The following is a 13,919-nucleotide window of genomic DNA, read 5'->3' as shown; positions in this document are numbered from 1 at the left end:
CTACTTTGAATGAACCAGTGATTCATCAGCTCCTCAAATTCAGTTCCCTTGCTAATATCACAGAATGTAATTTCCTATCCTGACCTCGCATATTCCAGTGTCAGGGTTGCACTGGTTGGAGTGTCCGTTGCAGTTACAAGGTTCACAGATGCCCAGGTAAAGGCCTTCGCTGGCTCTGGTGTACCCAACGTCGCAGTCCTCGCAGGACAGCCCCTTGTAGCCCGCCGGGCAGCTGCACTCCTCCACCTCCACTGCTCTTGACCTTCCAGTGTTGGATTTCTCAGCAGTGTCCAGAGACACCAATGACAACCTGCAACGAAAATTCTTCTAGAACACCCAAAGAGATTGCCCGCAAATTCCCCAACTCAGTTGCATCGAATAAAAGACAACCGCATCTTCATTCATTATTCTAAAAATTCCCTGATCACTCAATAGTTACTCGACAGAACTACTCACGCAGCTTCGTCGGTGTGAGTCGTGTAGGTAGCCTTGATTCTAATCGCGCGCACGTCAGCGAGAGCCATCAGCAGGTGCTCCCTATCGGCCTGCGTTCCGTCGTTGCGCTGCCAGTACTGCTCCAGCAGAGGAACCGTGAATGTTTGCGGGGTGTTCGGCTCGCGAGACTCCCGCGAGAAGTATAGAAGATTGATGTCGTTGGCCTGCGGAAGATAGGATCGCTTTTAAACGCTCTGCTGCCTGAGTCACTCGCAGATTCGATATACTGACGCTGATCAGCTCCACGTCGGCAGCGTTGTTCCTGGAGCTCTGGCCGCCTGGGGCGGGCACGTAGCGAACCGTGTACTTGAGATTGCCACCGTAGGAAGTGATCTGGTCGCCCAGGAAGATGCTGGGCAGTTGCCAGTAGTAGACGTCGTTGTTCCCGCGGTTAGGGAAGTCGTTGTAAAGGATCTCCCTCGAGACCGTGTCCAGGCGAATGCCGTCTACGATCGCTGGCGCGTCTGGGGTCTTCGACTCGATCAGGGAGAAGTCTCGGACGGAGTTCGTGAAGGAAACTCGGATCTAAAGTGGTAGGTGTATGATCAGAAGGGCGCCTTTTGATTGATCCTTTGTAGAGAGAATGGCTTTACTTACGTCGCTTCTGTACCAGTTGGACGATACGCATCTGTTGGTGATGCCCATGCAGAAGCAGCCGATGCAGCCGAATTGATTCTTGGAGGCCAGGTTGAAGGTGTTCGCCTTACATTGGTTGCAAGTCAGGCCCGTCGCGTATTGCTGCAAACCAGGGGGTTTAAAGCATTCGCAGTGACGGTGACTGGGAAGGTTTAGATCGCAGTGTCGCTTTGCGCAGTTATAGCGGGTCGTACTTACTTATCGGTGGACAGGGACGTTCCCGAATAAGCGACAGCGTTAATGACATCGAACATGTTATATAATCTTACTGAGAAAGGGTCGAGCTACCAAGTGGGGCAAAGTTCTTCGTGATATTCGGATAACTTGCAGCAGAGATGGGAAATAGTCTTATCCAAATCGAAAGTTTGGCAACGAGTGAAAGATAGAGGAACTTTGTTCGCGGAAAAAAGGTAGCTTTGATTTTTTGAACCTCCTTTCTTTCTTTCGATTCTTTGTTTAAATGATTTTTTCTGTTGACAGTGCCCAGCTCTGACTTACACCACTTGGTATGTACATTCGTTCGCGAGTATTAGGACACCTGCTCAGTGTGGAATAATTGTGAGAAGCGTTGGAAATTCATTGAAGAATTTTCACTTCGTTTGGTATTTTAAATCAGAGTTGGACATTATTCGAATAATTTTTTATTCAGAATTTATTTTTAATCGAATAAATTTTTATCGAAACAGATTTTTATTCGAATAAATTTTTACTCGAATAAAACATTATTCGTTATTCTCGATATAACTTATAAAAAATTTATCCGCATAACGCCCAACTCTGTTTTATCATAACTTGAAAGCAGTGAAAAGTGTTCGATCTGTACCAAACATCAAATTTTCGACAAATACAGCAGGTGTCCCGATACTCACGAACAGCAGCGTAGTTCCTCAAGGAAAGGACTGAAACTAGAAGAGGATTTTCAAGTGTAGTACCTTGCACCGACATGCCCCAGTAAGGGGATCAGCGACGTGGGTCAAGCTGCCATCAGGATCGCAATGTCGCGTGAGGACGCACTTGTCTCCCGGAATAAGAGGATTGCCTTGGTACCCAACGTCGCATTGCTGGCACCTACGCCCGACGTATCCAGGTGGGCAGTCGCAGGTGGGTTGGCCGTCTGAGCCGAGGTGGCAAGTGCGAGTGAATCTATTTAAAGTAATAACAAAAGCACAGTGACCCTCCCTGCAACGGTTTCTGAGAGGCAAAGGTGTTATCTTACTGATTAGACGGGGTGGTCTGCGGACAGGGGCAGACTTGGCAAGGGATGTTCCTAGATGGATCGCCATAATACCCTGGGGGGCAGGGTGGCTCGTCTCTGTAGCACTGGCCGAGCCAGGGTCCAGTCTCTCTCCGGAGAAATCCAGGGGCGCACTGCTCGCAGGACAAACCACTGTATCCTAAACAATTAAAACACCCCACAGTGACTTTCAGTCGCCCTAGATTACACTAAACCAGCTTCCTTTTCTTCCACCTACCGGCAGGACACTGGCACTCCTCCACGTAGATCGCAGACCCCAGTCCAGTGTTCCTAACGTCAGCCGTGTCCATCACGATACTCGTGAGCCTGACGTCCAAGTTAGGAGAGTCGTCGTACTGCGCCCTGCGAAGGAACTAAGCATTAACACCAGGCAGCTTCACCAGACAGCCTCGCATCACCCAAAAGCTGAGCGTACTTGATCAGAATATTCTCCACGTTAGCGAGGGTCATCATAATGTCCTGCCTCGTGGCGTGCACCTCTTCCCAGCCCTGTCGCTTCATCCACTCGCCCTGGAAGAACCTCACGCTCTCGTCCACATCATACCCAGGATGCACCTGCGGTCCCCTGTGCACCAGGGTGTAGTTGTTCCCGGTGAGGATGACCGACGGGCCAGAGTTCTGCAAGCCGGTTCCGTTGTACCTGACCCTGTACTTGAGGTAGCCACCGTAGGACTCCAGCTGGCCGCCGTGGTAGTTCTGCGGCAGCGAGAAGTACGCGATCTTCTCCTCGCCCCTGTCCCTGGACAGCTCGGTCTGCAGCGCCTCCGTCGAGAACGCCATCACGCCGTCCCGACCCAGGCTTGTGGACTCTATCACCTGGCCGCTGATATCGCCGGCCACTCGAATAGTCGGCTGCTGCTCCACCGAGAGGAACCGGTGGCGGTCGAACGGAGGCGGGATCTGGTACGTGAAGAGGTTCGCGCTGCTGCACTCGGTGGCGACGCCGAAGCAGAAGCAGGAGATGCACTCGTCCACGCTCCTGGCTTCGGAATTAAACGACCCCTTCGGGCAGACCACGTCCACTGGCTTCACCATCACGATGGTGTCCGGCACGGCGAACTCGAAGCCGGCGCTGTTCAAACCCTCGCAGGAGTACGCTCCCTGGTCCTCGACCTGCATGTCGGGGCAGGTCAGCGTCCCTGTTCCGTTCGCCGACGTCATAGTGCACTTTGCGGGGATGTGGCCCCAGTTCAGGCGCCAGTTTATCTCCGGAGTGGGCACGCCGATCGCTGTGCACGTGAGCAGTAGGACGTCCCATACTGCCAGGGTGACCATCGGCGGCGGGGGTTTCACGATGTACACGGGCGCTGGGGAACAGAGTTTGGAATTAGAATTATCCTGGGGCTTGCCTGAGTGTGAGGCACTTACAGCATCCTATCTCGTCGCTGCCGTCCATGCAGTCCTTCTCCAAGTCGCAGTGGTAGGTCTTTGGTATGCACTGGCCGCTGGCACAGGCGTACTCCGAGAAACGGCAAGGGGAACCTGGCACGCTTTCCACGCAGTTCTCTTCGTCGCTGCCGTCGGCGCAGTCTCTGTCGCCGTCGCAGCGCCAGAGTTTGCTCACGCACTCGGTGTTGTTGCAGCGGAACTCGTTCGGCTCGCAGCCGTGGGGACCTGTTCACGATGCAACTTCAGTCTTGTACGATATAATAATACGTAGTGTGTTTGTTAACAACCCTGTGACTGACGCTGGTGCCCTTAAACGCTAAGCGTTCAGTTGCTTCTTAGGAGTTCTTAATTTTCAGGTGTCGTTAGTATTGTATTCTTATAGCTGCTGAAGTACGCAGAGAGCTTTCAGTTTTCAGTGGACAACAGTCTCAAATGAGGGAATTTCCGAAATATTAAATTAAAATAAATAGTCGCTATGTTGTTATAAATTAATATTTCGGAAATTCTCTCCATTAATCAGGGGATACATTAATATACTAACGAAATCTTTTTTGTTTTCTGATTTTGGATAATCTGGTTCCGAATGGCAGTGCTCACCGCAAACCCAAATGTTTAAAAAGGCTTCTTGGATGTCGGTTGTTACTTTACCATAAACGTAAATATTTTTCTACGAAAAAATTACCAAATGTTCTTTAAATGTTGCTCTGTTAAGTGCAAAAAGTTCTGTAAAAATATATGCTTCCGCTTTTTCAAAAAAAAATCACAAACATTCGTGTTTTTTTGACCGTCTGACTAGGTGTAACCCCTTAAGGAATGATCGCAGTAAACTCACTGCATCGCATTTCGTCGGATCCATCCGTGCAGTCCAGTCTACCGTTGCACACATATAACTTAGGAATGCAGTCTCCATTGCTACAAGTGGCTTCGTCGTACTGGCACACGTGGGGTTTGTTGGTCGGAGGAGGTTCGACTGGAAAGAATAGTTGAACGAGTTATTGGTCCACTTGGCAAGCAACTTATGACGATAAGATCGAGGCAATTGTTCTCTGTGGTGCTTACATTTCTCCACAGTGAGATGGACGGTGACTTGGTGGCCCGGCGTGGATAGAGGGTAGCCCACAGCTTCACAGATGTATGGCCCTGAGTGGTCTAGCTGGATGTTTGGAATCTCCAGACGTCCATTGATGTCGCGACTGTGAGGTGGCAGAGGGAGATTGTCGCCACGAAGCCAACGGACACCGGCTCGGAGAGGACCCTCGTCGCGACATTGGAAGACCACCTCTCGACCTGGTTGCGAAAAAGGAAATTGTACTCTCCAGGAACAACGTTATTTCCCTGGTGTACCCTGACGTTGTGTTATGCATTTGTTACTTGTACTGAATTAATTGTAACGCTTCTGCAAGCACTGCTTGTGTTAATGTAAGTGTCTACTGTTTTATTATAATGGGTGTGAATGTAAGTGGCGTGATCTAAGGCACCACTGGACAATTTAACTCGAACGCTGAACATGCTACAGTAATGTGATGTTTCAGTGGTCAGTCCACTGTGACGGTAAGAAAAATTAAGCTATTTTTAAAGATTTTTTCTCCGCAGATACAACGTACAATACAATAAATCTTTCTGGCATTTATTAAGCTACTCTTATATTATACAAAAAAAAAATTAAAAGAGTTTTTTTAATTTGTTTTAAAACTTTAAACGCGATTATCTCAAAACAATATTTTTTCAACTGGTGCACGTGATTGCGAAGAAAGTATTTGACCAATCAGTCTGAAATATTTACGCGCTATTCAGCACATCAGTGGCTATGGCCGGGACCACGGAAACCATTTTTGATTAACCATTTCATAGTTTTCACAAGGCTTTAATTTTTTTTATACTGTCAATAAGTGCATTAATAAGTAGACGAAACATTATTTACGTTGGACATTCCGTTTACTAAAAAATAAATCCTAAAAATGACAAATTTTCACAATTTCACAGTGGACTGACCCCTTAATAAAAGAATGATAAATAAAAGTGGTATAACAGATTCTTTGTTCCCCAATGAATAATGTTGGCACGTTTAATCCCCTTTTTTATATACTGTGTGAATCGAGATTATGCGCAATGCCATACAGCATTATTTGCGACTGCTTTGCAGAAGAATCTTACCTTGCTTCGCCGGGTCTGGCCAAGGCAAGAAAAAACAATGAGAACACTTATTAATCAACTATTCAGATTACGTGCTTGCAAGGGAACACCGCGAACCCGCACTCACCACAACTTTGTGGGTTTATAGAGTGACTCAAAACAAAAACAACGGTGTGTTTCATTTGGGCCCTATCGCTCTTTAAGGGGGTGAAAACTAACCTCAAAGTCAAATAGGCACTTCCACTTTTTCGCCTATAACTCCCAAACTACAGCAGACAGAAAAAAATGTTTCGAACAAAAGTTTAATGGTGCAATGAGCGCTGCAAACTTGCGTTAACAAAATTTTGAAAAGAGTTTAAAAAAAAATACCTGAACGGAAAAAAAACTTTTTTCAAAATTTTGTTAACGCAAGTTTGCAGCGCTCATTGCACCATTAAACTTTTGTTCGAAACATTTTTTTCTGTCTGCTGTAGTTTGGGAGTTATACGCGAAAAAGTGGAAATGGCTATTTGATTTTGAGGTTAGTTTTCACCCCCTTAAAGAGCGATAGGGCCCGAATGAAACACACCGTTGTTCTTGTCTTGAGTCACTCTATAAACCCATAAAATTGCGTTCCAATCGGTGAGTGCGGGTTCGCAATGTTCCCTTGTTAGTCTTACATATATACATTCTCTGTGCAATAAAATAATTGTCGTCTCAATAACTGTGAATGTTGGTACGCAGCTTGTAGTACTTACTTTCTTTGATCACTTGCTCGCTGGGGTACGTCTTCAGATTGAGACGAGCTCCTGCTGCAGGTGAGCCTGCGGAAAAAGTGTCTGTTTTCAGTCGTTCATATTTCAACACGAAGCTTATCGCTCCAAAGTGGATCCACTTACCGCAATTCTCTTCGTCCGATCTGTCCCTGCACTCAGGGATTCCGTTACAGAGAGAGGATTGAGGCACGCAGTCTTTGTCAGTGGTGCACATGATGTAACCAGACGGACACTGTCCAGGCATGGGATGCACAGGTTGTCGATCTAGCAAAATGAATTGAAAAAGCGTGTGGAGAATTTGTACGCAAGGCGTAAAATAGAATACTTTGGTACGAGAGCTTACCACATTCTGACGACTCGTCAGATCCATCCTCGCAATCGATATAGCCGTTACACTTCTGGTCAGCCCTGACGCAGTCCCCATTCGCACACTGGAACTGATCCTTTCCACACCCTACGAGAATATTAGAGATCCTATTAGGCATGCTTGCACTTGACGCGCACGTGAAACCATTATATGTTTGTTAAGAAACACGAATGAGGCATAAATATGTATGGAACCAAGACAAGGATCTATCGTTACAGTAATCTACGGATTCAAATAGAACAAGGGTCACCGGAGTACCTAGGACTATCCACCAATGAATGTAAATTGTACAGAACTCAGCATATACAGAGAAAGAACTAGGGATTCATGTTCAATGATTCATAATGCAATAAGACATCGTATACTGTGGATTATGACTCCAAAATTGCTATGCTATGATCTACAACATCTACAAAGGTGCTCAGTGCAAGCTTGTTGAAAAGAAGGATGCTGAGAAAACTGCGTAGAAGGTGGGGAGCGTTGAAGACTCTTCCCACTTTATCCTTCTTTCCTACAAGCTGAAAATTCTACGAATCTCATGCCATGGCGAGGTTTATGCCGCACTTGTACAAGCATCCAATGGACAAGCAACGGATGCACTATGGTTTACAGGTGTGACTGTGACGAGTACTCAACTCTCTACTCGAACAACCTACACACTGTCTATTCGGCTGCTAACACAGACTGAAAGAAGACAAATGCAGATCCTAGAGAATCTGTGGTGTCCAGGTTTGAAAATTAAACGAAGGAGTAGCAGGATACGCTTTGATTCGGCTGACCGAGGAGCCGCAAGCTTTCAACCAAGGATCGCAGAGTGTTATTGATGATTCGATGTTACTAACAGAACATAAAATAGGGTGGACACCAGCAGATCTTCAAGGTCTACGAATGATCTAACCGAAGCAATACTGTTCGTCGGTAAAGTCGCGGCAATCGTAGAAATGGTCGCAGTGATGAGTTTCAGGGATGCAAGTGCCATCGGCACAAACAAAATCATCCGGAGCACAGCTCCTCTGCGTGCTCTGATTAGTCGCTGGCTGAGAATCCGGCTTGTAGCCCTTGCTAGCCTGGTTCTCGTGGGTTAGCCCCACCAGATTATCCGGATGCCCCCTTGAGGAGGTTCTATCCGACTCGATTATACCTAGAAGTAACCGAAACTGAACCAGCCTGTTTGTAGAGGAGTCTGGTTTGTTGGCGATTCATTGGCTCCTTCGCTTGCCATTCGGGTTAATCCTGGATGGGAGGAATTACTTACTACTGGGTTTTCCGGGTAACATATTCTCTGTATAAAGAATCTGATCCACCGTATATGCACCTTCTGCGAGGTGGTTTACGATAGAATTCAGACCGCCAGCAGGCTTGCATTGATCACGTACCGCAAAGTATTGATTCCGCGAACACTTCAATAGATCTGAATCACCATTTCCGATCACCTGCGGGCAGTCTGAAGTGCAGTTTGGATCTGTGCACGTACAAGAACTCTGTGCAACACAGTTTGTTGCCTCTAGCAGGCAGTGTAGACAGACGTGTCACGGCCAAACATTGCGTATGCACTTGGTGCTTTGCGTGGTCTACTGGATCTGAGGTGCAAGGTCGAGTGGAGCGTATTTACAGATAGTGGAAGCTGCCCTAGCATGGTCAGATGTTCCTCCACGTTCTCTGACCGTGCTCACGAGTCTGAACACTTTGGGTAAGGCTATGTTTCCCTACAAGGCGTCTAGAAGACGTGAGCGATGCACCCCAGTGTACGGGCCCTCTCGTGGCCAAGCACTGTTTCTGTACAAGGTCCTCGACTTACCTCGGTGACAGTTTGCTTCGTCGTCGCCATGGGGACAGTCCGTTCGGCCATCGCAGACAAAACTGCGAGAGATGCAGCTTCCATCGCGGCAGGTGAACTCGTCGTGGCGACATCTCTGTGGCGAGGCGGTATGGCTTGCTCCTGTTTCAGCTGGAAGTGGAATTATTCTGCTTAAGAGAAATGTAGTTGGTGGCTGGATAAGGTGGGTCTTTATCAAGTACGCAGGGTAGACTACGAAGGCTTCTATAGTAGAGCGCTTCCAAGTACTTGGGATTAGGTGAGCATTGGTTGAGGTTCAAGTGCTATGCACAGAGTTAGCTGCGCTCTATGTAGAAAGGTTTAGTTAAGTACAGGACAGTGGCGTGCTAACTGCATAGGCACTGTGGGATTGAATTTCCTGGGCAGAACTGTGCGAGTGCTACAAATCTGAGTTGGGTCTGGACCGAGTAGAATTCTCTGATGTATATACAGTTAATGGAATACAGGGCAAGTCCCACAGAGTCCCAGTCAGGTTTCTACTGGACAGAAGCTAGATGCGAACAGGACAATATTCTCCATAATATCTACAGCGATCTGATTACAAGACCCTTCGCAAGGTTTGGGTAAGGATCGTGGAGCTGGGTTCGCAATTCTGAATTCCTTCGTAGCTCCATAAATAAGAGGACTCCGCAGTGCGAACACTTGGGACAGGAGGACTACGGTATCCAGGGACAGAGTGTTAGTCAGAAGGAAAGCATCCTTACGGCAGTCGCGTTCGTCGCTGCCGTCGTGGCAGTCGACGTTGGCGTCGCAGAAGAAGTTCTTGTTGATGCAGACTCCATTGTCGCAGGGCAGTTTGCCTTCGGCACACTCTGAAAAAGCACATCACTCGTCAGCTGTGGAAACCACAGGGATTTCGAATAGTTCCAGAAGATGGCAGAGAAGGAGACCGGAGCGGTGTGCGCGCTGGCGACGAGCTTCCTCCACCGTTCCTCCCGCGGAAGACGGTCAAAATTCCTGGGGCAGTCTTCCGGATCGATTCTTTGCAATCTAACGGCGGAGGTAAACAGAGGGACCAGCAGCCTGAATAAGTGGCAGCGGTAATTAAGCGATCGATAGGCTGCCTCGCGAGAAACGGAGGAGGATAAACCGTGCCGGCGGACTCGTCAAACAAAGTAGCGTGCACACTGCCGGATGTCATGCGACGTTCTTCTATTTCCCCTTCAAAGGGACGCTATAGCGCACGTGTACACGGATCCCATGGCGAACCTATGGACTCTAGGTGCCCTGCAGACATACCATACCGTGTGTTCACGGGGGGGGGGTTGTTAGTACTAACAACTTGGAATACCAATAAAGTAGCAAAACGTCATTTTCATTCCGCCTCAGAGTGGTCTTGAAATTGAGGTGGCAGATGACGAGGAGTCACAGGGGTCTAGGTATAAGGAATCTGGTGTTTCTTCCAATTTTTCTAGTAAGGGACATTTAACATCCCTTATAATGGTAAAAACTGTTACGCGCCGATTTTGATGAAACTTCGGGAGATTATAGTTCTCGAAAAAATATTTGACGCCCATTCGTTTTATTGCCGAGCGTCCACATCTAGGGGATGAAATCGGCCCTCAAAGTTAGGGGTGAGAAACACGTTTGCCGCGATATCTCGGAAACTATGCGCTACAGAGAAAAATCTTTTGGACGAAAATGATGTATTTTTTTATAACAAATTCAGCCACGTAATCCGATTCGCAATGCGTCAATTTGTTTAAACAATATACTAAGAAATAGTTATTTTTAACTGAAAAATTAATTTTATTCGTCGAATAATCTGAAGTTAAAGTAACTTTTATTTGAATGAGCTTTTTTTAACGCCCAACTCTGCTGTGCTGTAATTAATGCGTCTACTGAAAAGTGCGGTGGGCCCCGAGGAGGAGGAAAAACGACGCCTGAAGACGCAGTGGATGAAACTGGGGGGTATATCGGTGGAGTGGCTGGGAACGGAGGGACAAACGGTCTGCTCCATGGTTGTAGGGCGTGCAATTCATTATCATTATCTGGCCACGTCAATTTCCCCGTTAATCGCGGCGGAATCGAGTCGATAGCGAGCATTACGCCCAAAGGCGTCGGCGTGATATTACAATTGGTATTCCAACAAAGAGCGACGCTATATTGGAAGAGTATTAAGTACGAAAATTCTACTATGCAGCCACGATAACTCCGGGTGAAACTACGTCCTCTCCCTGGGGAGGCGCAGGGGAGAGGCGCGCGGAGTGCGCAACGTTTTGCTTCCCCAAAAGCTACGCGGGAACGTTTATACGTTATCGGATAGGTAGATCTAGGCAAAAGGCGATGCCTCGTAAATCTAAGACTATGGTACCATACGAGAGAAGTGGAGAGATAGAGAGAGGAGAGAGACAGAGAGTGAGCGAGAGAGAGAGGGGTAGATAGTGAGAGAGTGAAAGAGGGAGAGATTTCGTACGCAACTTGGTGGTGGAAAGTTTGGGTACCACTGAGAGTATCTGAACTTTTGTCAGTTTTTATTGCTTCATTTTTAGGGTAGAATTGCTTTTGGGGAAGGGGTGTAGAGGAGGGTGGGGGTCGTTGGTTATTATAATTAGGTGCTGAGTGGGAGCAGGGTGAGGTAGGAGTGATTAGTTTCGTGTGTTTTGAGTTCGGTAGGGGATGCTTGGAATTTGCAAAGTTGGGGATTTGCAAATTTGTGAGTTTGCAAAATTGGGGATTTGTAAATTTGGGAGTTTGCAAAGTTGGGGATTTGTAAATTTGTGAGTTTGCAAAGTTGGGCATTTGTAAATTTGTGAGTTTGCAAAGTTGGGGATTTGTAAATTTGGGAGTTTGCAAAGTTGGGGATTTGCAAATTTGGGAGTTTGTAAAGTTGGGCATTTGTAAATTTGGGAATTTGCAAAGTTGGGGATTTGTAAATTTGTGAGTTTGCAAAGGTGGGGATTTGCAAATTTTTGAGTGTGCAAAGGTGGGGATTTGCAAATTTGGGAGTTTGCAAAGTTGTGGATTTGTAAATTTGGGAGTTTGCAAAGTTGTGGATTTGTAAATTTGGGAGTTTGCAAAGGTGGGGATTTGCAAATTTGCGAGTTTGCAAAATTGGGGATTTGTAAATTTGGGAGTTTGCAAAGGTGGGGATTTGCAAATTTTTGAGTTTACAAAGGAGGGGATTTGCAAATTTGTGAGTTTGCGAAGTTGGGCATTTGTAAATTTGTGAGTTTGCAAAGTTGGGGATTTGTAAATTTGTGAGTTTGCAAAGGTGGGGATTTGCAAATTTGGGAGTTTACAAAGGTGGAGACTTGCAAATCTGGAAGCTTCCAAAGTGGGGAACTTGAAGATTTGAAGCCCTTCAGCTTTGGGAATTTAGAGTCCTGGGGATCTGAAAGCTCCCTGACGATCTGGAGACTACAAAATCCTGAAACTTTGCGAACTTGGTACCCAAATTTCCCCCCACCCAGCATCGCACAGAAGCCTCCGAATCACATAATTGATCTTCCAGTATCTAGGATCGTGTACGTGTTCGTGCGCTGTGCAGAAAATGTGACAAGTACAATAAAAACATCAGAGTATTAAAAGATACCATGTACAATCAGAGTAAGAGACAGAGATAGAGGTATAATATATACATATCAAGATCAGGCAAAACCTGTGCTGAAAGAAGAAACGGTAGAGTGTAAGTGAAGGGAGAGAGAAAACAGAGAAATGCTTAAAAATCGAGCAAAAGGAAACAGACAGATACAGAGCTAAATACATAATATCATGTTTCGCAAACAGTTCTCCGGAGATCAATCAGATCTACATAAATGTATATCAATTCCACAGAGACCAAGTATTAGCGAAGTTATGTGAGATTTAAGAGAGTGCCAACGCTGAAACATACAAAGACAGATCTTCGGCGGGGTGAGATAAATCGATCGATCACTGATTTAACGAGGCCCGCGAGCGAGAACGAGGCTACGGGATCGCTGGAACGTTTACAAAAGGAGCTAACTAGACTGGGAACCCCTTGCCGGTTACATCCTCTAATTATTCCGACGAAAATACCCCAACTGGGTCGAGGGTTCTAATGAAATTTATAAAGATGAAGGGGTCGAATTATAATAACCACTCTCCGCCACTTGGAAATCCTGCGTAAGGGTTTGCCATAGGCAGCAGGGCTAATCCTCACCCCTTCACGTTTACATTGATTTCTCGGGCAAGCAGCTGAGTAGCACGCGATACGACCCGACAGGTCGATTCGTCTCGAAAAAATGCGTCGAAAATGTGCAATAACTTTTTCCCGTGCGAGCCTTCGTTCTCGAGAAAAACGACTTCAAAGTCGGTCGAGAGCGCGGCCTCCCAACCCCGCCGCCTCAGTGGTTCTCAGCCGCGCTGCAGTTCCAAACTGCATTATCTCCAAAACGGTGCGTCGTACGAGAAAACTTTATACCACACTTTCGAGCCATTTTTTACCATAGAATCTCACCGTGCGAAAGAAAATTTTTATACGTCAGATTAAAGCGATATTTCGGTCGATTTCGACGGTTTCCGCTTGGATTTCGTGCGAGGACACGTCTCCAGGTTTCGTAGCCTCGGTTCGTCGATCGTCCAGTGTCGATCGGTGAAAAACGTCGCGGCGTCGGTGTTCGAGTGGACGGCAGTCAACGTCCTACACCGGGGGCACGGTCGATACAATGACGAAACGAGATTAACGGCTCTCGTCTGGGCCGGGCGAGCTCTCGCATTAGTTACAGCTTCTTAATTGCCGACTTGAAGACCGACGCGCGAGCCGAAGAGCTCCTCGTGCAGCCCTCGCGCTCCCGTGGCGATCCGCGCACGCATCGATTTCCATGGCTTCCCATCGCTCTCCACGCTCGGCGCGTCCCTTGGGATCGACCCTTTACCCTCGATTTTAAATCACCAAGATGCTCCAATGCGCCTTCAGCGGTCTGAAGAATGGAGAAGAATTATGGAAGATGCGTGCGCGGATGAAGCCATTTTTTTTTTTTTTTTAAATGGGGTACCAGTAATCCCGAAGAAAGTCTTTTCCCGTCGATTACAGCCTCCTTCATGCGGGAGGGGCTGAAACGAAGGGAAAACGTCGAACCTCGTGGCGAG

At 47.1% G+C, this 13,919-nt stretch overlaps 1 protein-coding gene across 5 annotated transcripts in view; it reads right to left on the bottom strand.

Annotated features, from left to right (window-relative positions):
* Window positions 1-13,919, bottom strand: part of Trol (terribly reduced optic lobes) — a 148,688-nt gene that overhangs the window by 11,916 nt on the left and 122,853 nt on the right. For all 5 annotated transcript variants that reach the window (XM_076827887.1, XM_076827886.1, XM_076827888.1 and 2 more), the window contains 17 exons: window positions 9,572-9,679; window positions 8,829-8,978; window positions 7,007-7,117; window positions 6,787-6,927; window positions 6,646-6,711; window positions 5,930-5,944; window positions 4,835-5,062; window positions 4,608-4,745; window positions 3,755-4,000; window positions 2,802-3,693; window positions 2,604-2,728; window positions 2,348-2,525; window positions 2,064-2,274; window positions 1,093-1,233; window positions 727-1,020; window positions 457-659; window positions 85-310 (listed from right to left, as the gene is read on the bottom strand). In XM_076827887.1, the coding sequence (XP_076684002.1) occupies window positions 85-310; window positions 457-659; window positions 727-1,020; window positions 1,093-1,233; window positions 2,064-2,274; window positions 2,348-2,525; window positions 2,604-2,728; window positions 2,802-3,693; window positions 3,755-4,000; window positions 4,608-4,745; window positions 4,835-5,062; window positions 5,930-5,944; window positions 6,646-6,711; window positions 6,787-6,927; window positions 7,007-7,117; window positions 8,829-8,978; window positions 9,572-9,679 (3,473 nt within the window). The remainder of the gene's footprint in view (window positions 1-84; window positions 311-456; window positions 660-726; window positions 1,021-1,092; window positions 1,234-2,063; window positions 2,275-2,347; window positions 2,526-2,603; window positions 2,729-2,801; window positions 3,694-3,754; window positions 4,001-4,607; window positions 4,746-4,834; window positions 5,063-5,929; window positions 5,945-6,645; window positions 6,712-6,786; window positions 6,928-7,006; window positions 7,118-8,828; window positions 8,979-9,571; window positions 9,680-13,919) is intronic.

The sequence above is a fragment of the Andrena cerasifolii genome, chromosome 15, assembly GCF_050908995.1.
Source record: "Andrena cerasifolii isolate SP2316 chromosome 15, iyAndCera1_principal, whole genome shotgun sequence".
NCBI lineage: Eukaryota > Metazoa > Arthropoda > Insecta > Hymenoptera > Andrenidae > Andrena > Andrena cerasifolii.
Note: the sequence above shows the minus strand (reverse complement) of the source record. Positions and strands in the feature narration are given on the sequence as shown.